Source organism: Oenanthe melanoleuca, chromosome 4 (genome assembly GCF_029582105.1).
Source record: "Oenanthe melanoleuca isolate GR-GAL-2019-014 chromosome 4, OMel1.0, whole genome shotgun sequence".
Classification (NCBI taxonomy): Eukaryota; Metazoa; Chordata; class Aves; order Passeriformes; family Muscicapidae; genus Oenanthe; species Oenanthe melanoleuca.
In genome coordinates, this window is record NC_079337.1 from 63,212,542 (window position 1) to 63,237,701 (window position 25,160).

Genomic DNA, 25,160 nt, shown 5'->3' on the forward strand with positions numbered 1-25,160 from the left:
TAGTAGCAGTTACGTCTTCTTGCAATAAACAAAAGCAGCTGGGCTCTAGCTATCCTTATCTGCATGAATGCATAGATTGTGAAGGGCTTTTCTGACAGACAGGGCAGAAGTTTAGAATTTCAAACTGGAATTTAGGGCATGTAAGTCAGAATGAGTCGACACTGATGTTTAGAAACAATATAATAATGCAGAGAATGAATTAGTTACCATAGTAACTGCTTTGTTTTAATAATTTGGAGGGGCAATGAATAGAAGGAGCTCAGAAAGAAGTAGTATCACTCTTAATTACATGTTGTGCAATGAGAGAGGTTTTGTTCATTAATAGTGGAAATTAATTTGATTTTATAACAGATTGAAGAATGCATGTATAAGTTTTACTGTGGAAAGGCAATAAGAATGATTTACAGGTTTTTTTATTCTTATTTTTTCTAGCCCCTGGGAGAAACATAATCACATTTTACATTTTATTATGGCAATGCAGATTATTGATTTCTTAACAATAAAACATGCTCAATATATTGCATTGTAAGCGTGGCTTCAATCTGTGTGCAGTGATTTGTTGCCTGGCAGTTGTTGGCAGCCTAGCAACATGCTTCAGTCCAGATCTGCAAAAGGATGTAGACACCCAAAGTTAAGAGTTACAGGCAAGGCAGGTTTCTCAGTACTTCAAAACCCCTTTAAAAACATCACCTTGATATCCCTTTGTACTTTGTAGATGAAATTCAAGTACACTCCACACTTTCAAGATCACAGAATCACAGAATGGCTTGGAAGGAACCTTAACGATCATCTCATTCCAACTCCTCTGCCATGGGCAGGGACACCTTCCACTAGACCTGGTCACTTGAAGTCCTGACCTTCTTAATTCTCTTTCCTCTTGCAGAGTGGAGTAGTTTTGTGTGCATTTTGTGCATAAGACAAGGCAGGATCCTCAAACTGAAGGAGCTCTTTTGGAGGGAGATGCAGAGCGAGCAAAAGGCTGCTGTGATCACAGGCAGAAGTCAGCTGGAGTGGAGCCTGTTTTGCAGAAAGAAGGGGGCACAGAGGTGCTTGACTCCAGAAATTGGTGTGCAGTGCCTGTCCCAGCACTCTCACAGCATGTGCTGACAAGGCCATGGCTGGAGACTGGCAGGTGTCATGGAAGGGATCACTGCTGATGTCCTGCCAGAGCCTTTCACAGAGCGCAGCCTCTAACTTGTGTCTGCCTTCTCATCTGGTGCCTTTTTTAAATTATCTTTGAGACTGCTGGCAGCTTTTGGCTGAAATTTGCTGGTGAGTTAAAGATTTAATTATGGAGGGCCCAGCAGGTAGATGGACAGACACAATTAGGAGAGCATGGCTTCCTTTGAAAATCTGTCTGAAAGGTGCTTAGATACTGCAGACAGAAATAAGAAATTCTATCTGATTACTGCTTGGCCAAGGAGGGCTGTCATCACCAGACCCTCATTCCCTCCCTAGACCAGGGAGTTTTAAAGTTGATTCTGAAGGCACTGCTCTTAACAGTGGCTCCTCAATAGGTAAAGGGGTTTTCCCAGGAACAGAAAAAAGTTTCCAGTTTTCCTGGTTTCCAGGTACCATCAATCCAAAGCTAATTAGATTTTTGAAGGGAGGTTTGTTACCCTGTGTTTTTTGCTGCTATGTGCCAGGCAATGCAAGCTCAACTCATAGTGTCAGGGGAAAAAAAAAGGGATAACTAAGCTCAGTAACAACTCAGGAAGGGAAATTCAAGCTTCTCTGTTTCTGTGTATGTAGAGATTTAAAACTATGGACTGTTTCTTCTCTTTGAGGTGAGTGCCCTCAGCACTGGGCTATTCATGTCCTTGACGCCTCCTATCTGGTCTCATAAGAAACTTGCCCTAAAAATATATTTCTAAAAGCAGTATATCATACTTCCAGACCATGTTTTCTTCCTTCTTTCCTTATCTCTTAGCTGTATCTAAATAAAATTAAATTGTGATGTTTTTGAAAGGGATGCTATCTTGGTTTGAACTTTCCTTGGTACCTAATCTTTCACTAGAATTCTGAAATGTTTGTTAATGTAATCTTAAAGTTTACAAAATCCTTTCCTGTTTAATTTTTGTGTTTCAGTCTGTGAAACTTCTCAGAATGTCAGATGATTAGATGAGTTTTGCCCCCTGTCCAAGAAATTGACGGAGGGAAGTAAAAGGAAGTTCATTCCAGAGCTGCAAACATCCAGTGAAGAATTTTTTAGTCAGTTGCTTCCTTTTATCTGCATTAACCATAAATCAGTGGTTATTTGATAGGTTCCTTGTGATTACAGTAATCAACAACATGACTGTATCCTGAAATAGTTGGTGAAAGAAACTTCACAGCAACTCCTGAAAGGCACTGGTGTACCCAGATGACAGCACTGATAGTGTGTGGTCTTGCAGTTAAATGTGGTTTTTAGCTGCCTTTTCCCCTACAATTGAGTCTCATTTTCTTTGTTTTTCTGCTTCTCTTTTCTGAGGGAATAAAATAGTTTTTGTTTCATTCCTGGTTTTCTGTTGTTTCTTAAATTATTCTTTGTGATACAGGTTTTTTTTTGCTTGGTGATACACAAGTGAATTTCCACTGAAATTCATTAGCATTAAATGTTAATTTTTAAATTTAATGTTCTACTCTGTTCCATTGTCTCTGATTTTATTTCCATTAGTCTTTTATGAATGGAAGCATCTGCAAATATGTTCCTAAAATAATAGTTTTCCATATAGTTTAAAATTATTTAGTATTTGCTAAGGAATCACTCAAGGAAAACACTCCTGCCCTTCCTTGAAGTTGGATTCCTCCTTTTTTAAAAGAAATACCAATTGGGTTTTCATGTCAGCTCCACTGGTGGTGCCAAAGGCTTGTTGGATACAAGCTGTGCTCTTTCCTGAGCCATGAAGTGCTCCAGAGGGATGATTGACTTGTTCCTCCTGGTACAATCAGCTGATTGGAAAACTTATTTGCTGAATAAAGTTTGTTGGATTGTTCTAGATGAAAACCTTGCATTTTATGCAGTTTTAAAAGCTCTCTTTTTAAATGATTTGCAAGGCAGACTTTTAACTTAGCTTAAATTTGCTTTAACTTCCAGGCAGGTCTATTATTTTGCATTGATACAATTTGACAGAAGATTTTTCTGATAGAAAGATGGAGCTGAAAGTTAAAACAGGTGGCTTAGCCTCATTCTATGCAAGTCAATTCTGAATGTTCAATTTAACAGGAAAGATTTGTACTAATAATTGTGCTAATTAAGCCCAGTTGGCACAGACAAGAGAACACTATTACATTTTGGAGTACTTATTTTTAATAACTTCATGCATCTCTTAAAACTCCTTTTGAGTACATGTGAGTACACATACATAATACAGATCACTCAAAAATGTAATCAAATATTTTGTATTCAAAAATGAGATATTTAATTTGAAAAGCATGTTTAATCAGGTTTTAGGGTATTCCTGCACCTGGCTCCTTGGTCTTGGAGAAGCTGTGACCTCCAATTTGCTTCATGTTTGTGCCCATTCTTTCTTTTGTGTCCCTTGTGCAGTTCTTTGGTCTGGATGCAGTTTGTATCTGTTCTCCCTTTTGTTTTCTCTTGATGCCTGAGTGTGGCAGAGCTTGTTGTCTTATCAAAGCTGGGCTCTGGTTCCTGGAATTCTTTGCCTGTTTCTAACAGTTCCATAGGTCAGAACTGCCACAAGGTACAGAAATTAAAGGCTTATCAGCATTTCTCCATAGGAGCATAGAGGTGTATTTTCTGTTGAAAATCTTTCTTTAATTTGGTGTTATAATTGAACTACATTACATCCAGCATAAAAGGAGGTTGATTTATTAGTTGCAGTTAATTTAAAAGGCTGCTGAATACTCCCTACTTCCTTCTGCAATATAAATGGCTTTTTTGATTTTTTGCTAGGTTTTCAAATGTAGTTGAAGCATGGGACAGACCCTGTCTTTAGGCTGCCAGGGTCACAGGTGCCAGTGTTTTTATAAATCTTAAATTGTCTTTTAAATACAGACTCCATAAAATAGTAGAAGCAGAATTATCATTATTTCTGGAAAGTCTATAAATTTATATTTAATTTAGCTAGACTACTTTACTGTCTGAAAGGTTGAATTGATGTGAAGGAATTTAGCTTAACAAAACTGATAGAACCTCTTATTTTAAGTAAATGTACTGAAAACTGTGAAGTTCTAGAGAAGTGATTCTATGCAACATTCCTTGGCTGTGAAGGACAGAGCAGGAGGAGGGAGGGAAAGCTAAAATTATACATAGAAGCATGTTCAAGGTATCATCATATCCTTGACATTAGGTGTATAATCTGTGTTGTAAATTGGCAGTAATGCCTAATGGTTTTGTATCCAAAACCACATGACATTGTTCTCCCCACTGATATATGCATAATGCTTTTCTGTGGTTTCTATTAATGATGTATTTCCCTTTTAATCAATTGCATTTCGATTACATTATGTCTTTTCAGCAGCATTAAAAGATTATGGGCTGAGAAAATAAAAAGTAATTTGGTAAGAAAGTATTAGCCAGAAAAAAAGGAGTTAATTTCAAAAATCCCACTCCAATATTAATCTACTGATGGCCATTCAAGAAACAAGATATGCTGACACTGTTGCCAATATTTTGTCTTTTATGACACCTAAAATTCCAGGTCCTTGAACCAGTTTCCTTCAAGCATTAGATGAGTGTTCAGCTGCACCTGCTCCATCGTCTGTTGTGACCTGTGGTGCTAATTTTATGGTAGAAGATGTCCAAAACAACAGTTAAGTTGCTAGTCAAGTACAAGGAAATGTCTTTTAATATTTAGCTCAAGTGAGCAATACTGATTTGGTTCTGTTTTACTTGCTGAAAGGTTTTTTGTTTGGCCTTACAGAAGGTAAAGATAAGCTTTTTCTTTCTAGGTTTATTTAAGAATAATATTGGTTATATGATGTTATCAGCAAGAAGAGAATCAGCATAGCTGCTACTAAGACAAAAATTTATCTATACTTGAGTTTTCAGCTGTTGGTAAGGTTATTTTAAGATGCACTCACCATTTGAAGATGTTCCATTAATGCTTGAGATTAGCATATTTTTTAAATGGCAGGAAATTTCATAGAAACATTTAGAGTATGCTGGATGGGATGTTTTCAGAACTCAGTTTCTGTGAAGCTTGACTATAATCCTCCCCAGTTTTAAATTTTTGAAATATGACGGTGTCTTCTCTAAAAACATTTGTCTGGTTGAAAAAAAAGTAGAAGAAAAGATTGTATGATAAACCAGGGTGTCATTCACTGGATTCAGTGCTAGTCAATTCAGAAGTGATGTGGAAAAAATGCCTTTACAGAAGTTTTATTATGATACCTATACTTACACTGCAAAATACCAGAAAAGCTTTGTGTAGCAACTGAGAGTAAACACGGTGAGCTGTCAGCTGAATCAAGTCATTAGGAAACTCCTCTGCTCTCATTTTATCTGGCCACTTTATTTTCTTCTAGTTCTAATTTTAATAATTTTTACTGGGAAAATCCATTCTAACCCCATGTTTGAGCGATGTCCATGATATCTTAATTAAATCATAAATTGCTGACAGCATATTGATTATTGGTCTTGTAGCTGCAGCCTGCATTGACACTCTTGGGCTGTCTGTTCTGGCTTCCATCAAATGAGGGCAACAAGAATTCAAGCATCTGGTGTGGTGTAAAGAGGAGAACTCTTACAGAAGTAAGCTATGCTCTCAGGATTTTTTTGGCTTGCTGATATGATTTGAAGGTCCCTTCCTCAGCTATCCCAGCTATGAGTGGCATCCTGTAAAGACCTGGGAGGTTGGTGAGGGCTGTAGGAGTTGAAAGCAGGTGCCCTTAGGAAGCAGTTCAGGACTTGCCTGAAGTTTGTGATCTTCTCCATGGCTGTTTGGTGAGCAGGAGAGGGGAGCACTAACATTTCTCCTTGCAAAAGTCTGGATGAGCTGTGCTTGAAAAGTACCTGACTCAGCACTGCACTGTACACTATTGATAGTCAGAACATCAAGTCCCTTTCTGGGAATAAGGAAGAAGACTTTGACCTACTTTAATGGAAGTGTAGCACTTAAAATATTTTCTTCAGTCCTAGGATTGAAAAGTGTCCTACTTCCCACACAGGAGTCCAAAACCCCTCTCCTGTTATTTTTGCAAACCTCTTTCTGTTCTCAAAGCAATAACCAGCGGGTGAAACTGCTGTGTGTAGGTGTAAAAAGCATTTCTTCATACATCAGGTGAGTTATGAAGCTCTACTGCAGGGTATTTTAGGTTACTGAAGTTTCATGAAGGTTGAAAGAGTGAGTGGGCTAGTAGAAACAAAATCCACTGGGTTTACTGAAACAATTCTGATTGATAGAGCTCTTGAATGGCAAATTGCTGGTCTCAGGGAGAGATTCTGAAATACAAGTCTTGCCCTTTTGTCATCTTCTTTTTCTCACTGTTCTTTTCCTGAATCTAGCAGCAGGAAAAAAAAAACCCAACCACTATTTAGTGAGATGGATCTTTGGTCTGGACCCATGATAAGCTTTTCCTGCACTGCAGTTGTGGAAGGTTTCTATCTTCCTTGCCCAATCTTAGTAGAACTTTGAAGAGCCCTTCAGTTCTTTGAGGCTTTCAGCCTCATTATTAGAGTCAGAAATTAGAGCTACACTGCCCACCTGCAGTGCACAGTCCATAACCCAGCACTTCAGTGTCTACAACCTCAGGTACCTGCTGCTGTGCATTTCTCATACTTCCCCATTAGGCCTGGCAGTGCAATAAATAATGCTTTCCACAACTTCAAATATCCATTCTATAGGTGTTGTGAAAAATATTAATTTTAGAGATCACTGTTCAGGTTTCTTTGTTTGTTTTTTGTCTAGCTCAGAATGGCTGCAGTATTCAAAGAAAGAGAAGCAGGATATAAAAAAATAGAAAGTAGCTCCCTGTGCTTGCAGTAATGCACAACATGGAATTGATTCATGTAACACATCTGTGACCAGGTCCCTACAAGTGGTGTGGTGTGTGATTGAAGATACAGCAGATCAGAACAAGGAGTAGCCAGCTGTGCTTGGAGTCCTTGTGGCAGCAATTTCTTCCTGTAGTTGTTTTCTTACGTGTAAAAGCATGATAATACTCATCTGTCTGAGGCTTAACTCATTACTGCTTTTATAGCAAGGTGAAAAGTCTATATATAGTTTAATAAAACCCCCAACAAGCTATTATAGAACAGTGTTACTTAGTGTTTAATAATTTGCCTATTCAAGCAACTGTTTGTATTAAGGAATAATTGAAACATATTTACAGAGCAAATTTGAAAGAAAAATAATAGCATTATCAAGCTAAAAAGCTACAGCACGTAATTATTGTATATTTCATGATTCAGCAGCTGAGCTGTTTTTGTGCATGTAAATGATTTTTACTTAATGGATTATTGCAGCAGTAGTGAGTGAGCAGCACAGGACTCTCAGAAGGGCGTACCTTGAGGACACTGCAGCAGCAATATTTTGCTGTGTCACGAGATTTTATCATGCGTAAAGGACAGATTCCTTCATATTCGGGAGTTTTCAGATGGAAACCACAGATACATTTCTGCTGCCACTGTACAGTAATGCAAATGGAAACAAACTGGTTTTGTTAGTACAGGGCTTTTTTTTTTTTCATTTAAATATTTCCTCGTGAAGTGTCTAACTTGTAGCAGCAGTTAGATAAACTACATCAAGAAAATGAAGAAATTTATGTCTAATTACAAGAATTTTATGAGCGGTATCTTTAATTTCTTATTTTTGAAGAGGAGCAATAAAAATAGAAGTGGATTTTAGTTTGCTGTTACAGTGCTGTATATTTGTCAAGTCCTATTACTAAACAAATAGTAAAAATACTGTGTTGATTTTATTGCTTTAGTAATATAGTTACCAGAACTACTTTACTACACTTCTCCAGGATTTCTAACATGTTTGAGGGTGACTACATAGAAGTAATTTCTCAGAGTTGGACTGCATCCAGTACATTCTGGAAGTGATCTTTCTACACAGCCAGAGATTTGGGTACTAGATAAGGCAGGTATGGCTTCACTAGGATGAGAATTATCTCCAGAAAAAAAAAAAGTAATTACTAGTAAATTGCATTGAACTGGGGATCTGCCCTAAAATAAGGCAGTGATGCAAACATTAATGAGCAGATATTAGCTAACAGGCTTCTACAAATAAAAGGGGGTAATATGTCATTTCTAGAACAGTTCATCAGTCCTGGGGATGGTCTCAATTACAATTCTGTGTCTGTGCCAAACCCCTAAATGTGTAAATTCTACATGATGTATCTGTAGGCTGTTCAAATACAGTATTGTGTTGACTTGTGGTTCTTTTTGAAGAACAACATCCTTCTGCTGCACTGATAAAGTCGAGGGAAGAATGGAGAAATATCCAGCAAACTTTGGCATTTCTGATGGAGCCTTTAATGTCAGGCCAAGAAGTAATAGAGCTACAGAGAGATGTGAAGATGCATAGAATGAAGCTGGCAACACTGTTTGCTTTGGCCTTTTCTCAAACATCTATGTGATAACAGGAAACTTTTTGTTGAACTTGAGAGTCAAATAAATTAAAACAAACATTCCTACTTAAAGGAACCTCGTCCCCAGCCAGAGTCTAACTTTCTGGTTTATTGAAATGTAATCTCTCAGGTTGTTGAAATATAACACTAATGCAAAATTCTGGGGGTTGCCAAGATGCTGTTTGATGTCTGTATTACCACAACCATGCTACTGTTTTCACTGCCCTTGGTTGTTTCAGTGAGGGGCACTAGTTGAGCACCCTTGGGCACATCACCTTTTAACTCTGATCCACAGAAGAAGGTTTAACAAATTCTGTGCAGATTTGCTGTATAAACTTTTTATTTCTGGCCTGAATTCAGAGTCTGTCCCTGAGTTTTGCAGTGATGTGATGATCCACAGTTAAATCAGCGAGATCATGAGTGGAAGAAGGAAGGTCATCTATAAATTGCCTAAGGTTTTACTTGAGATGACATGATCTGGAAGTTTCTATCATTTCTAGTTAAATGTAAAGGAACTTGCACTTTGGATAACACATCTCCTTTAGGCTCCTCAGGAGGTAGGAAGGATCTGAGCCTGAAGAGGAGTCAGATCAACTTCCTTGGATCTGAGGTTTAGATGGGAGAGCAGTTATTCTTGAAAGCTACCCTGATGGCTATGTTTCTATATCTTTACAATAAAAGTCACTCATTCCTCATGAAAAAGCATTTAGAAGCTGGAATATATCTTAGGCTGTCCACTGTGCTGTATTTTTAATATTGAGGACATTAGTTTCTGGAGCTCTGAATACAACACTCCTTAAAAGCTGTGTGTGTGTTTACTTTTCCAAAGGGGGCAAAGAAAAATATGTTGTGTGTTTATGCCTATCCTGGAGTTGTACATCCTGTTAATCTCTGTATCCACACTGCAAACAACTTTTCTAAATTTGGTGTTGATACTGCATTGCTTTATATTTTAATTTATATCCTTGTATGTTATACATTAATTTTCACTTGGAGCTCAGTCTCTTTTCTGGGGGGTACAATTGCATGTTTCAGTTATGGTTTATAGGCCTATACATTCATAAATACTAGAATGTCTCCCATTCTGAAATACTTTCCTTGTGTAGTCAACATAAAGCCATTCTTGTATGTCTGCCTACTCCTGTTCCCTTTAAAGTTGTCCATCAGATATTTCTGTTTCCATTTATGTCTGATATTTTGGTGCCCTTTCTTCCTCCATGTATCAGAATCCACTTGCAGGATCTCAGCTGATTTAACCAACATCCTCATTACTTATGCTCCTTCACACACTAAATTAGCATTGAATTATGTGTTGCATGAATTTACTTGACAGATAAAAGGAAGAACATTTCTTGTGTCTTGAATGGGGAAATGAGTACAGTTAAAACATTGTGAAGGCTGGCCATCTGCAAAGAGGGACAGTGTCTGTTTTCTGTGAGAAAGTGAAAAACAATGCAGTGTGCATCACCCTATCAGAGCACTTGCATCCTTTATACAAGGCACAAAAGAAAGACTCCCAAATATTCCTCAGTTTTTCAGATAGAGCCTTCATTTATTAAACTGGCACAAATGAAAAAAAAACATTGGTACAAAAAAATTGCATATTTGAAGGTACATATGAACAAATGTACAGAAACAATTCTCTGATGGTTCAGCTTCTACTTAGGTCCTTATTTCAGAATCCAGAACTGGTCATTATTGCTTCCATGTGTATACCATATTTCATATACATTTTAATCTGTGTGCATCAATAAGGCAGAATGCCTGCTCTGAATAAGCACTTTGGATTCCATCTCCAAACTCTGCTTTAATCAATATTGTTTGCAGTGACAGAGTGCTGTGTAGAGTCTCCTTTTCTTGTCTAACCTCAGATGGGAAATACAACAGATGGGTTTCACCGTGTGTTTTTGGCAAGGAATAGCATGAAAATAGAAATAAACCTTATTACATATGTGCTTCTCAGCACGATGCTTGTAATCTGCAATAAATATCACTAAAAAAGTGCAAACTTATTGCCAGTTAACCATTAATCAGGGAAAAAAAGTTTAATAGAATGAGCTTGAGAGCAAATGTATCTTAACCTTTACATTAAAAACTGGTGGTAGGGTGTTTTTTCTTGTGGCCTCAGATGAGATGACAATATAACTCAGTGTGCTGTCATGAGCTGAAAGAAGATGCAGTTACATACTTTTCCAGAAACAGCAAATCCATTGTTGTGTGAGCAATATAAAAAAATATGTAAAATATAACAGACTAAAGAATGGAATATAATTAGAAGACAAAACTGCAAACTCTAGTTTTGTTTTCAACAGTACATATTTCTACAAATTACCAATTAACATTTTAAGTCACCTGAATTCTACCATTATGTGTAAATCACCTTAGTTTGGTAGATACTCAATGTTTTCAAGAAAACTTTTAGCATGTTTTCTGAGCTCTAGATGATCCAACTGTTATCAAGACATTTGAGATTATGAAGTGGTTAAATCTGTAAAATACCTGGAGCTGGAATGGAGATGACAGAGCTTGTCTGTGGTTGCCTGTGTGGGGTAAGTCTTGGGTACCTCAGTATCTGAGCTGTGCATCCTGTCCCAGTCCAAGTGAGGCAGCTGCCCTGGAGGCTTTTTGGAGGTCATAGATGAGGCTGTGTTTATCCAGGACTATCAGCAAGATTTAATTTTAATAATGATTCATCCAGCCTCTTGTGCAGCTCAGCTTGTAGACTAGTTTCTGTGTGTTAGTACACTAAGTTATTTATTTTTAAAAAAATCCTATCAACTAGGATAAATAAAAGCTTAAAAATATTTTTAAATTTAGAGATTAGTGGTTGCTTGACTTCTTTGGATAAGGCTAGATTCTGGACTCTGTGAGATGCTGTGTTCTGTAGCATAATGCACCATGGTTCTTTGTACTGAGGACTGGACAGTATTTTCCTAATAGTGTTTCTTCTTCATGTTTTTCTTCAAATCTCTTCTTCAAGGGCCACCTTGAGTCCCAGGGCCACCTATAGGATGTAATGAAATTCTAAATCTTTCAGGTTCTTCCATTATATATAGCAATTATATCAATTTTTGGTGATGATCCTGGTCATTCTGGATTCCCCAATGGCCAATGCAACATTCTCTGACCCACCACAGACTCATCAGCCATGTCAACTCTTTCCTGAAAACAAAATGTTCTCTTTAACTGGAGACTCTGAAGGAAAAATTGATGTCACCTTCCCATTCAATGTTTCCATAATTTCACTGATGTCAATTCTGTGCTTCTAGTAAAAACAGTGAAGAAAGAGTCAAGATTCAACTGCAGCAATTCATGTAAGCCCAGAACAAATGAACCTTTTACTTCTTCCTGTCAGTCTGCTCAGTTGTGGATTTTATACACATATGCAATACCTTTAATTATATATTTTGAAACTGGTTGGTTGAGTAATATCAAAAGAAATGTATATGTTCAAATGCAGAGTAAATCAATAAAAGTGTAGCAGTGTAAGAAAACAGAATGGAAAATAATGTTTTCTGCCCATGTGGGACTTTACAGCCCTCAGTAGCTCAGGCTTCTGGGTTTCCTGAGTGTCAGAAACCTTAAAGCATTGGAGACCAGGTTGGCTTCCAGAGGACACATTTCATTTACACTCTCTCATTCATCTCCCATCGTGTCTGAGGTGTGAGGTTCCTTACAGACACACCTTGCTGCTCTTGTACAGGCTTCCATGACCTGGAGAGAGAATTTAAAATAGCATCAATCAATTCAATCTCTGCTTTGACTTTCCCAATTCAGCAGTAAGTAATGTGGGGCTGTTTCTGATCTTCAGCTTAAGTAAGACCAGAAATTTTTTGTAAATGAGTATTTTCTTTTTTTAAAATCAGCAAGTTTCTACACATTACTCTGTTGACAGTCCCTTGAAGACAATGCTTTGGCATGGCTAGATCACAATGAGCCATAGCAAGTTGGTTTACATATTTTATTGTGACCACAGATGTTATCTTAAATACAGGCTCTGTATTCTTATTCTTCTTTTCTGACATACAATTCTCTCCCCTTTCTTTCTTCTTTTCTAAGAGCTTCAACTGCACTAAACAAATTTTTATGCAGATATTTCTATTGTAACAATGTCTAGCTAATGAATAAAAATTGAAAATCAGCATATTAAACCTCAAATATTTTCATGTAACATTCCTGTTGCCTCCTGCTATGATTATCTGTTCTTGTTACCCCATCCCTTTTGGTTGACTTCTCAAATATAGAAAATCTACTCCTCTGTATCCTTGTAAAATCCCATTTCTCTACAGTGTTACATGCTCTAGTGAGCCATTTAATGTAGAGGTCAGTTGTTTTTGTTTACTGATGCTGTAAATTTTAGGTATTTCACTCTTCCTCACCCCAAAAGCCCAAGTGAACCAAAAGGACAGTTTGATCTTTTCAGGTACAGTCACTTCTAGAGAATGAGTTTACCCTTTTGGTGATGGGATTTCCTCTTGTGTGGGTGGGGGAAATGTCAGATTCAAAATACACTGCACTCAGCAAAGGGAGTGACTGAACAATTTTAAAATGAGAACTTGACTAAAAGTAGTTTGAGGAAAATAAGAGGGATAGCTTAACTTCTGACATTTTTAGTATCTCTTGATTTATCTGTAGCTGTATAAGCAAATGACAGGTCTTAAATATTGGAGCATAGAAATTTTTTTCTTTTCTTTGTTTTTTTAAAAAAGACTTAACTCCAGTCTTTCTAGACAGAATTACATAGACATAACACTCATAATATTTCATAATAGAAGTAAAAATCCATTTTTTATATATTAAGGCTATCCTGTTATCACTGACAGCAACACTGTTAATGTTTATAGATATTTGAAGTATTTGTAGTAGGAGATATGTTAGTGCTGGATTTAAGAGAATGGATAATGTACTTATCAAGGCACTGTGGATGTGAGTTTGGGAAGACTTTGGTACTATATGGTGCTCTGAAAAGATTTTTTAAAAAAATTGAATTCATTTCAATGGTTAATTTTTGTTGTTACATCATCATCCCTGTTATTAATCAATTCTTTACCTTTTCAATTTTGTGCATGTCTTAGTGTTAAATCTGATTTTTTTTAAAATGACTCCTGCTTTCTTATTCTGACATTCAACACTTTATATGATTAAATGACTGTTTAAATGGCTGTGTAGTTCTGTATTCTGTGAAGTTTGTATGTTTGGAGACAAGTTCTGTGGACCTTCTCATGGGACTAAAATTTTCTTTCTAGATTCTTCACTCGTGCAAAATAGGAAATAATTCCTAGTCCTACCCAGAAAATTCTGGGTGCCCCAGACCACGACCATGCTACAAAATGAAGAAATATTGTTGAAAATATTTGTTTGCATTGTTACTTTGTCTTCAAGTGTTTGAGTTATTGAAAGGGATGAGGATGTTTGCTTAGTTAGTGTAGGGAATTTCTACTTCAAACAAAATGAAACTATTCTCCTTGAATGGCTGTAGCTATTCGCCCATTTTTAGGTGCTGTCCACGCCAAGGACTGCAGTGGGAAACTTTGCAACCTTGTTAAATTGCTCCCAGTTTTTCCTTTTCTAAACTGTGTTGCGTTTTTCTGCTGTGATTAAAAGTAATTTTGTTCAAATTATCCAAGTGTTACAAGGGACACAAAAGTGTTACAAGGATGCAATGGAAGCTGTTCTTCCTCATCAGTCAATTGTGTGTTCATCCGGGTGGTGGAGGAGAGATGTGTCTGGAGTAGGGATTTACAGCCCAGATTAGGTTACAACACTTGTATTTTTCCATTATGTATTATTCAGTGCATTTTAGCAAAGAAGTGAAATAGGATGTGTCAGGGTATCATAGAGTTCAGCCTTCACTACAGGATCAGTTGCTGCATTTTTGGAGAATTAGAGTGTTTGTCTCCACAGAAAGAGGCCTCAAGTACAGGGAAATACTCTGCTTTGAAGCCTTAGTATTGCCAGTATTCTAAAATTAATTAAGCCTTGTTTTTTTTTTTTTTTTTTTTTTTTTTTTCCAAACAATTTTTCGAGCTTCTGAAGGGTATTAAATGGTTCAAAAAAAAGGCATATAGGAACAGAAAAATATAAAAATAAATGTTAAGCTGTTGTTCTTGATTTAAGCCTCAGAACTGCTCTATTCTTACTCCCATTTCAAGAGGGGCTGTGAGAAGAAGTCTCACTCTAGTGAGAATGTGGGTACAAAATGCAATGAGTGATGTTAGTGTGTATTTTACCTGGTTTTATACCTTCAGTTAGTGGGTTGTTGTCTGTATTTCAGACAGCTTTGAAAACATACACATTCCCTTCAGTGAAAAACAGGTTTATATCATCCAAATTGAATATTTTGTCATACCAGGTAGGCTAAATGTGCTCTGTTATCTGTGATAACAGAGAAAGAGTTATGAAAGGATAAACATAAACATTAAAAGAGTTTATGAAGGGATAGAGAAGCAGGAAAAAAGTCCATCTTCTTTTCTTAATGAAGAGGTAATTAATAAATATGTGTAAAACCTCCAAAGACCTTCCTCATGCATGTACAGCTGTGATGAGAAGTGAGTTGCAAGGGAACTGGGTGTGTTGGCCTCCTTGTGAGCAGCTAGGAAAGCTCAGGAGCATTTTCAATTGAGGTATTCATGCTTAAGCTAATTTAGGTTTTTTAATCAACTGGTAGTTTCTTTCTGAGTCAAAACAATAGCTGAAATCTAACCAATGTCAGCTCTGCAGTCAGGTTATTGTGGCATTAAATAGATCTGAAATGTTATCTTAAGACTATTAAGACTGTTAATTGGCATTTAATTCCACTTAGTTTAAATATAAACACTTTTCTGTTAGGAGTTTGTTCTGTAGGACAAAGGGAAAAGCATATTTGTGTGCACACACACACAGACAGGCAGGTTCAGTGATGTCTGATCTAACACAGCATCAAGGGGAAACAGCTGTGATTTAATGAGCACAGAGCTGAATGAAGTTCATAACTAGGACTGTGTTATTGATGTTCTTGGAAGGGTTTGAGAAAACTTCTCGCCCTGCACATGGCTTCAGAGTTTAACCACTGAGGGAGGTGGTGCCAGGAGCAGGGTTGTGTCTGCAAAACTCCAGTTCTGTGTAATTGCATAATTAAAATGCAGCGTTTTGTGTAACACACCTCACTCAGCAGAGAGGGGGAGAGAGAGGTCCTCCAGCTCCCTGGCACCTTGCAGAATCCCACCCTTCTGGCCAGAGGTCAGTATCCCTGCTGGCCTGCTCAAGCCAAGGAGGATCCCTTTGGAAGAGGGATTTGGGTTCTGTGCCTCCAGGGCAGTCCTGGACTGCTCGGAGGATACCCAGTGATTTAACAATACTGTTTGATTGTTCTGGGGATAGGGAGACAGGTACAGGCAAAGACTCTGGTTTGATGCCTTGGTATTGGCAGTGCTTCTAAAAATGGTTAAACCTGCTGAAGCAGTAGTAGTTTTTGGCAGGACCATTTCTTTCAGAGGTTCTGAAGACTCCAGTGTGCCAAAGGCAGCTGTGTGGTGTGCAGGGCAGCTTCTTTCACCTCTCTGGAGGAGTCTTCACCCTTCATTTCTAAACCACCACAGTGTTTCGAAATCCAGACACTATCTCTTCTTCTTAAAAAAAAAATCTTCAGCACAGCCCTCAGCAGTTGTGTGTTTTATGGAATACTGTGGTACTTATTGTGAATTAATTCAAGACTCATAAAAATTAGTATTTACTGCTACTAAGAATTATAGGTTTCTACCTTATGAGCTACCAGGAGTGAAGAAACAAGCTGAGGTTTGGGTTTTGGAGGCCTCTGAAGGTCAGTGAGACCTTGGTTGTTGGAGCAAAGCATCCAGCGAGCCCGAGGTGAGTCCAGCCGCAGGGGCCGATCCCTCGCTGCGTGCCCAGCGCTGCCCAGGCTCTGGAGCCAGGACACATCACCCAGGACCATCTTCTGAGTCATGATGTGGCAGAGTCCAGACTCCTGTGTCAGCAGCTGGAAGCACAGCTTCATTCTGTGTGTCTTGACTCTCAGGATGGAATGAGAACGGGGTGGTTGCTGCTGGAAAATCAGGCTAAAGAATTATTTCTTCTTGCAGAAATTCATCACCTGGTGTTATTTAAAAAAAAAAAATAAAAATTCTAAAAGGTGTGGTGTTGCAGGAGAGGTTAGCAGTGGAGTACTGAGCTTGGCTTGCTTCACATGGATTGCCTGGCATGATTAGAGGGGCTGTGCTAATGGCTAAATTGGAAGGCATCCTAAATATTATACAGAAATAACTGAGATTATATGGAACACTGGGCTAATAGAAGTGGAATCAAATTCAAAATACAAAATCAAAGGTCATATCTTCTAAGTGAGTAATAGCAGAGGTTTGTAAAATAGAAACTTGCAACAAGATTCTCATTATAGATAAATAGTACTTGGATGATCACGGGATGTGCTTCAGCAGCCCCTGGGATATGCATAAAAACAAGTGAACAGAATATTCTGCTCTATCAGTATGAGTTCATCATTCCTGAACAGTTTAATGAGTAAGGTAAAGAGGCTGTCAGAGGGAGACATGAGGAATATATTTATCTTTAGATACTGTGTGGAGAAAGAGGAAAAGAACTGAAAGACAATGGCTGCAGAAGAAAAAAAAAAAATGGTACAACCAACTGCTGAATGAATTGAGGTTGAATTCTGGAAGATGATTCCCGATGGGCAGAGCTTCCAAAGTCCACCACAGCTTTCCAAGGAGAATGGTGGCAACAAAAGAAACCAAAGCAAAACAGGAATTTTCTTAATAGGGGAATTTAAGTTCATGAAACAAATTATTTTACACTGCTCCTATAACATCCCAAGGGAAATGTTCTCAAGCCTGTGCTTCTAAGAAATGTATTATGCCACTAGTGCTCATAATGCTTTCTTTTTTAAATCAAACTATTTTCTTTATCTGCAAAGTCTGGATGTTATCAACTATACTTGAGACAACCTGCTCTGAAAGTAAAAGCCTATTGGGATAAATGTTGTGATACAATTACCTTGATATGTAGGCTAAATGTATAATAGTAAGAGAAGAACATACTTAAGTAATGCATAAAATATGTCACCACAAAAGAATGTACAAATATCCTTCAAAAGGAGCTCAAAAGTTCCAAAACAACACTCCAGGGAAGAAAATCTAGGTGAAAGTAGATTAGCTACAGATACTCATTTCTGGATGTTTTTCTTAATAGCTGCTGATTTGAGAAAGCTGATGGATTCTTAAAAGCCAATTTTAGATTTTAATGCAGTATCAACTGTTTTCTTAAATTCCTTATGGTCTCAAAATTGCACCCATGAAACATCAGCTATGTTTACCAAAATATTTTCAAATTTAGATGAGGGTTGCAACACAGGGAGATAGTTCAAAGAAAGAAGTGTGTATCTAGTGTTGACAGTTTTGCAAAATGATGTGAATATGCATTCAGAATTTTCACTGTAACTGAAAAAAATAGATTTTTAGTCTTCCAAGAAAAACCCCAAAAAATCAAACCACCTCAAACCCCAACCCTATCATTATAACACATTTTGACTTTAAAAATAGCATTTCTTCTTGTGCTTTAAAACAGAAAGTATCAAGGCTTTTTAGAGGAGCAATTTATTCTATCACTATTGAAAACAAATGTGGAGAAAGAAAACTCTATTGGGTTCCTGTCTTTTTGTTAAGTTTCTCTGCAAAAAATAGATCTTATGAATCTGCAACTGTTAATTTCTTAAAAGAAAATAACAAGAAAACAAGATAACAAGAAAATAATAATAAGAAAGTATAACAAGAAAAGCTTAACCAAAATAATAATAACCTGAGTTCACTGTTGTATCATGGTAACTGCATAATAAATGCTGTAGATTTGACAATTTAATAGGTGTGTAAAAGAAATGCTGCATCACTGAGAACACAGAGAGTGCCCGGCCCCCACCTCAGACCTGCCCATGGTGCTGCCTCCTTTGGGACCTCCCTGCCCTCTCCCCGCTTTGGGAATGGCTGAAGGTGAAGCCACCAGACCCCACCTGGAGTTACTGAGTCCAGCTCTGGGTCTGGACTCAAAATAAGTTTGTGGAGCAAGTCCAGAGGAGGCCACGAAGATGCTCAGAGGGCTGGAGCACTTCTGCTGTGGGGACAGCTTCCAGAACCCAAAGGGAGTGACAGGAGAGCTGCAGAGGGGCTGGGGACAAGGGCATGGAGAGACAGGACAAGGGGGAATGGCTGCAAACTGGCAGAGGCAGGGTTAGATCAGATATAAGGAAGAAATTCTTCCCTGTGAAAGTGGTGAGGCTCTGGCACCAGAGAAGCTGTGGCTTCCCCATCCCAGGCCAGGTTGGATGGGGATTAGAGCAGCCTGGTCTAGTGGAACTAGGGGTCTAGCCTGGTCCCTGCTCATGGCAGAGGGTTGGAGTTGGATCTTTAAGATCCCTTCCAACCCAAACCATTCTATGATTCTGTGATAACTGGATTTATCCTGATCCTACAGACAGGATAAATGCATCTGTCTGAGAGGCAGTGCTTCACAGCAGGATTTAGCAGAGATGATGGCAATTTTGGAGAGACAGTGGTCTATCAAGACCTCTGACAATGTGGGAGGTGTTTTGAGTCAGACTAGTAGTGCAGGAGTAGACAAATTTTAATTTGCTTTTAATTGAGTAACTTAAGATATTCAATAATTCCAGTTTCCAAGAACAGAATGATGCAATTTAGTCTTGAAGTACTTAATGAAATGATTATTGAACTGGGTCAAGCCATAAAGTGCCCTCCAGCCCAAGGTCCTCTGTGAAACAGAAAGCAAACCCAGGCCTACTATGTACAGTATTTCTAATACTTCCAGCCTTTAGATATTTCTAGAGTATGGACTTACAACCTGACACAGCTTCTGTGTTGCCCTCAGTGATAGATAGATAGATAGATAGATAGATAGATAGATAGATAGATAGATAGATAGATAGATAGATAGATAGATAGATAGATATTTTTTCCCCCTGGAAGGGAGGCTGTGGTGGTCCCTTGACTCCTGTGGATTTAGGTCCCTGCACTAATCTGGGAAAGATGAAGGTGCAGTAGAAAAAAATGTACCAGGATTGAGTGAGTTGTATAAGATAAAAAAGTACAAATGGGCATTTTTGGCTACTGGAATTGTTCACACATGTTTAGCACAGACATGTTGTCATTTGGGTGATGAGATAAAGATGCCCTGGTATATTTGATTATAATACTTAACATTACACATTTTAGAGCAGATTAGGTATACATATCTGCATGTATGCAGTCTTAATATCAGGGATACATTTGTGTAATTATAGCTCATAATTTGTCTCGTTGCAGCTATTTTTGAAAGTTAAATAATTGCTGATGGAAGGGAGTGGTAATTTATGGCAAGAGAAAATGCTCTCGCCTCATCTTATGTGGAGGGTGGTGGGTGTAATTCTGAAGCTGGTCCTGTTTGCTGCTTCTCTAAAATATGCACTGCTGCTATCTGTAGGCACGTTTTGGGGACTGAAAAGATTCACAGCAATGTGGGTATTTTCTTAGGAAATGAAATGATCACCATGCAGAGCGCTTGTAAAATATTTAGATAAATGGTTGTCTGTAAGTGGGGATATGTAGGTATGTTTTCTAAATATACTTAATTTTGAAAGAAAATAATGTAATAATTTTCTGGTTGCTAATAATATGCCAGAGAATAGATTTTTTTAAAAACTGATTTAGGTTGCCACAGCTAAGGAAGGCAGCAGCTTATTTAAGTAGTAAGCTTTTTTTAAGGAACCATGTCTGTTTATTAAGTTAGTGATGTTCAACAAATGATTAGATTGAAATGTGGGTATTGCCTTTGAGAAGATGAGTGTCATGAAAAGGAGCTGATAGGATTATAACTTCGGATATGTTCCTGTTTATGTGTTTAATGTATTATTAAATGTCATTTGTTTAAGAAAAATTAAGTTAATAATGGATCTAGTGTAAACAATATTGTTTTTGTATCACTTAGGCTATTTTTTTTGTATCACTTAGGCTCTATTTGATTTTTGTTTCATGACCGCAGTTCAGAATTAAAATTCCATTATTTATTAGCTAGAAAGAAGGGCAGGAAACAGCACATCTCATGTGTTTAGCTAGGAAACCCGTGTAAGTTGAGGAAGTGGCTAAACATTATGGATGTAAAATACTCAGAAGTATGAAAGTCTGCTTCCAGGAAGTTATGGATATTTTGCTGTAAAATAAATATTTGGAAGATCCAATAAGACATCAATAATGAGAAGACACCCTGAGAGCACCACGTTATCTGGCATTGTAGAGGATTCAAACTCACTTAGGACAGCCTTCTAATGCAGCTGGTATGGCATTGTTAGCCTGGAGAAACCAATTACCAAGGAGTTTCAGAAACTAATAATTGTAAACTTTAATAAACATGATCTCAGTATTTTAAATTCTTCATTTAGGACATGATTCAGAGCTGTGTAAGAATAACCCAACACAGACTGTGGACACTGAGGATGTGTCTAAGTATGCTCTTCCCAGTAGTGAAGCCTTTGCCATAAGAGATGCTCCATCAGAGATGCTCCATCTGCCTCCCTGAGAAAGGAAGATCTTCCCCAATATCTTTACAGAAGGTTGGGAAATCTCTTCTAACTGCATTCCTCAGTAGGGGAAAATATCCATGCAGGAAAACACTTTATTATGTGTAAAGTGTAAGACTTTCAAATTCAGTGGGATTCATTGTGTTCCTAAGTTCAAGCAAGTTCTTTAAACGAAGAGTTATTCAGCAGGCACAAAATTACAACCAGCAGGGTCAGTCAAGACAATATCAGGTCAGACACTTGCTGTATGTATTTTAAGTATATTTGCTGTCATCCTAAATGTGCTAAAAATCTTTGCATGCTCCAATAATGACTGCTGAAGTCTGAATGGCTTAGAAATTAATTTGATGTAAATATCCCCCTATACAGGTAATCTGTTTTTATTACTTTTAACACCAAAATCATCATTATATTTGAAGGAATATTACAAAACAAGAAGTCTAGAAAGTAATTATTGTGGATATGGTAGTGAATTCTCTACCCACCGTTTCACTATGGGGTGGTTTTTTTTTTTTTTTTTTTTTTTTTTTTTTTTTTTTTTTTTGTTTTGTTTTGTTTTGTTTTTGTTTGTTTTGGTTTTTTGGGATTTTTTTCTCTTTTTTTTTGCTGCTTTCCATTGTGCTTTACAAAACATGTTTATAGACTATGTCAGCAATGTTCTTCCTCAGTTGCTGTTGCGAAGACTATTTTCGTAGTTTATCACAAAATGCCAGATTTGCTCAGCATGTAATTTAATCTTATGCTTGGAAGCATCCACATTACTTGGTTATCATGAAATTATTCTTTAATAAAAATGTATGCTTTGTGATCTATATTTTATTAATTTGGTGAGTCAGTTTATTGATTGTTGCAGATGCCATGAATGTATAATTTGTCACAGTTATTGGTTGCCTGTCAGCAGTTCGTAGCGTCACAGTGTTCTTGGGGCACCTCAGGAAAAAACCTCTCTTGATCTGCAAAAGAAAAGCTTTCTCCTATAAATTGTCATCAAGACTTGGGTTGATATCGGGTTTATCACTTCACAGCGTGTGTTATCCTGTATTAGCCAAATATATTGTGAATATATTCATAACGTGACCTGCTTGGGCAAGGGCTTTGAGCAAATACAATTTGGTGATTTTAAATGCTGGGGGTGAGGTCAGAGGGAGCACAACATCAGAAATGGGAGGTGCAGGCTTTGTCACAGTTTTAGTTCTCTCTGAACTATTGGGGTCACCAGAATGGAAAAACAGAAGAGAACTCTGAGGCATTTTCATCCCCCTCTTCCACAGTAGGCAGTTTTCTGCTGTAATATAAAGCAGTCATGAGTTTTGTTGATTGAAAAGTTTGTTTTCAAGAATGAATGCTAATGAATTTGAATTTTTTTTTTAAGAAGGCTGTTTATTCTATATATTTTAGCAAAGCAGGTATTTATACCCACAATCGTTTGACTTGAATAAGAAACTTTGCTAAGAATTTCGCAGCGGTGATACAGATTAAGCAGCTTTGCATGCGGGAGTGGAGCTGTGTGGTTGAAACATCTGCTGGTTTCGTTTTGTTATTTTTAAAGGCTGGTTCTGCATCCTGGGAGCTTGCTGAAGGCAAGCACAGAGCTTTGTGCCATGCCAAAACCAGTGGCTGAGCTCAGATTTTGGCTGGAGTAGTTATAGTGGCTTATATCCCTTCATCTTTTAGGATTCTCTAAAATATTACTCTCTGGTGCTTCCTAGCCAACAGTCGTGATTTAGGCAAGGACATCCTTCCACACAGAGCAGAACAAGTTCCCGGGGGGCTCCCCAAGTTTTTGGTCTCTATAATTAATGTACAGTGCGGGGAGTACATTTAAAAATCCGGGAAAAGGCCCTGCCCAAAATAAGCGCAGAGGAAGTTAAAAGGGGGAACCCAGAGAGAGGGAGAGGAGAGAAATGAGAAAAAAGGCCAAGAAAGTAAAAGGGTGGGGAAAAAGAAGGCGGGGTGGGGAAGGAAAAAATAGAGGAAAAAGGGAGGAAAAGAATTAATCCCGATTGGCGGGCGAGGAACGGGCAGAGCCGCTCCCCGCCCCCGCCGCTCCCGGCCGCCGCCGCCTAATGAGCTGCGCGCTGATTGGCCGGGCGCCGGCGGCGGGCGCTCGCCATTGGCTGCGGCCGCGGCGCTCTCCGCCCCCATTGGTCCGCCCGCCTGCCCCGTATTTTCAGCAGCGGCGGCGGCGGCGGCGGATTCCGGTGTGGAGCCGGCGGCGGGATGCAAGGTGGGCGTGTGGGCGGATGGAGGGCGGGATGGGGATGCATGGATGGGTGGATGGATGCTCGGTGCCCGGCGCGCTGCCCCGTCCCTGCGCACCGTCCTGATCCACGGCGGTTGATTTTTTTTTTTTTTTTTTTTTTTTTTTTCAATAATTGTTTTTGCACCGCAGCCCCCGGCGGCCGCTGGGCGGGGGCTGCGTCAGCGCAGCGCCGGGGGCAGCGCCGGCCGCATCCTGCCCGCCGCTCGGGGGATGCGGCTCTTTGTGCCGCGGGCAGCGGGAGTTTTCCCGGGCAGTGCTGCCGGGGAGCCGAGGGGATGGATCCCGGCCGGGCTGCGTCGTTCCCGGCGCCGGGAGCGCCCCGGGAGCGCCGCGGGTGCCGGGTCCCCGCCGCCCGTCCCGCCGCTGCCGCTGCCGCTGCCGCTGCCCGGCGGAGTTGGCGCCGCGCGTCTCCGGAAAATCGGGAAATCGAGGTTTGCGTGTGCTGAGCTGCGGAAAGTCAGTGGGAATCGGCTGGGGGATGTTTCCCAGAGGAAAAGCCGGGATTCTTCCCATAAGTTATTTCCGTGGATTTGCCAGATATTAAATACCTATCCTAAGGTTAATTGGAAATCGATGTGCTTAGGTGCGGTTATCTGAACACACTTTGGTTCGAGTTTAAAACAACAAATATGAAGTTAAATACTCTGCATTTTTATCTTGCCTTACACGTTTCATGGACACATTTCACTCTGTTATTTTGCACATATCCTCTTTTTCGTGATGTGTTTTACAATCAACTGTATTTATTATATTTCTTCTGTATATTTAACATCATATGTAAACTACATCCACGTTTTTAACTTGTGAGTTTCCCTGGTGGTTTTTATGGCAAAAGTTATTTCTGATGGAGATATGTTTTCAGACAGAGAAATCTGCTGATGGATTCTGCAACTTTTTTTCTCTGTGGCATTTTTCTCTGTATAAGGCTGCAGTTAGGACTGGGTTCTGTGCTTTCTGTGCCATCTAGTAGTTAGCTGGGAATTTAAATATCCTGTGAGCATCCCCAGCTGGAGCTGGAGCTGGAAGCTGTAGTATATTTGTACGACCATTTATTTCTGTGACGTGTGAAAAGTAGAAATCTTGGATAGAAATAACTGATTATGGCCATTCAGAAATCAATGCCTGAATGTTTCTTTTTCATAAAATTGCCACTGAACCTTTAAGGTGCCCTGTATAGAATTTGGGTTAAAGTCAGTTCTGTCGGTGTAGTCAGTGTGATTTACACCTGCATGTGTGATTAACCCCTTGCTGTGCATTGCAGAGGCAGAAAGATGCTTGTGGGGCCAGTTCTGTTGCTAGGCCTAAAAATTTATTTCTTTCTGTTGCTAGCCTGAAGCTGTGAGAACCCATACAGGTTTTTACATGGAGTAAGGGAATAATTTCAGTCTGCCCGACCAAGCAGGAGCAGCCCCTGCTCCTCTGGGGTGTGGAAGTGGCCAGAGGAGCTGCTCTGCTCCAGGCTTGTGTGTCCTCACCTCCTGCCCAAGCACCCATGGGTGCACAAACATCCTGGCTGCCAGCAGGGATCATGACAAGTGCATCCTTGTTGGGAAAAATGATGATGGATAGGAACAGCACTTGTTGCACCACTGGTGATTTGTCATCTCCCAGGGAAAAACTCTGTACCTGCAGTTCTTTGATCATCTACCCAAATGGTCTGAAATGAGAGACACCCAGGGAGTTTAACTTGATTTTATCAGTGTGCTACAATTTGATTGTGATTACTTGAGCAGGTGAGAAGTTCAGAGAAATATATACAAATTATTATTATTATGATTAAATAAATGCTAATTATACAAGCGATCTGTA

General features: G+C 38.9%; 1 protein-coding gene across 6 annotated transcripts in view; it reads left to right on the forward strand.

The window, feature by feature from the left end:
- The window catches only part of CTBP1 (C-terminal binding protein 1), a 233,234-nt gene that overhangs the window by 61,174 nt on the left and 146,900 nt on the right, over positions 1-25,160 (forward strand). For 2 of the 6 annotated variants that reach the window (XM_056489059.1, XM_056489062.1), the window contains exon 1: positions 23,246-23,315. The exons of the other annotated variants lie outside the window; for them this stretch is intronic. In XM_056489059.1, the coding sequence (XP_056345034.1) occupies positions 23,309-23,315 (7 nt within the window). In that variant the 5' untranslated portion in view covers positions 23,246-23,308. Of the gene's footprint in view, positions 1-23,245; positions 23,316-25,160 lie in introns of those variants that run through there. 6 annotated transcript variants of the gene reach the window in all.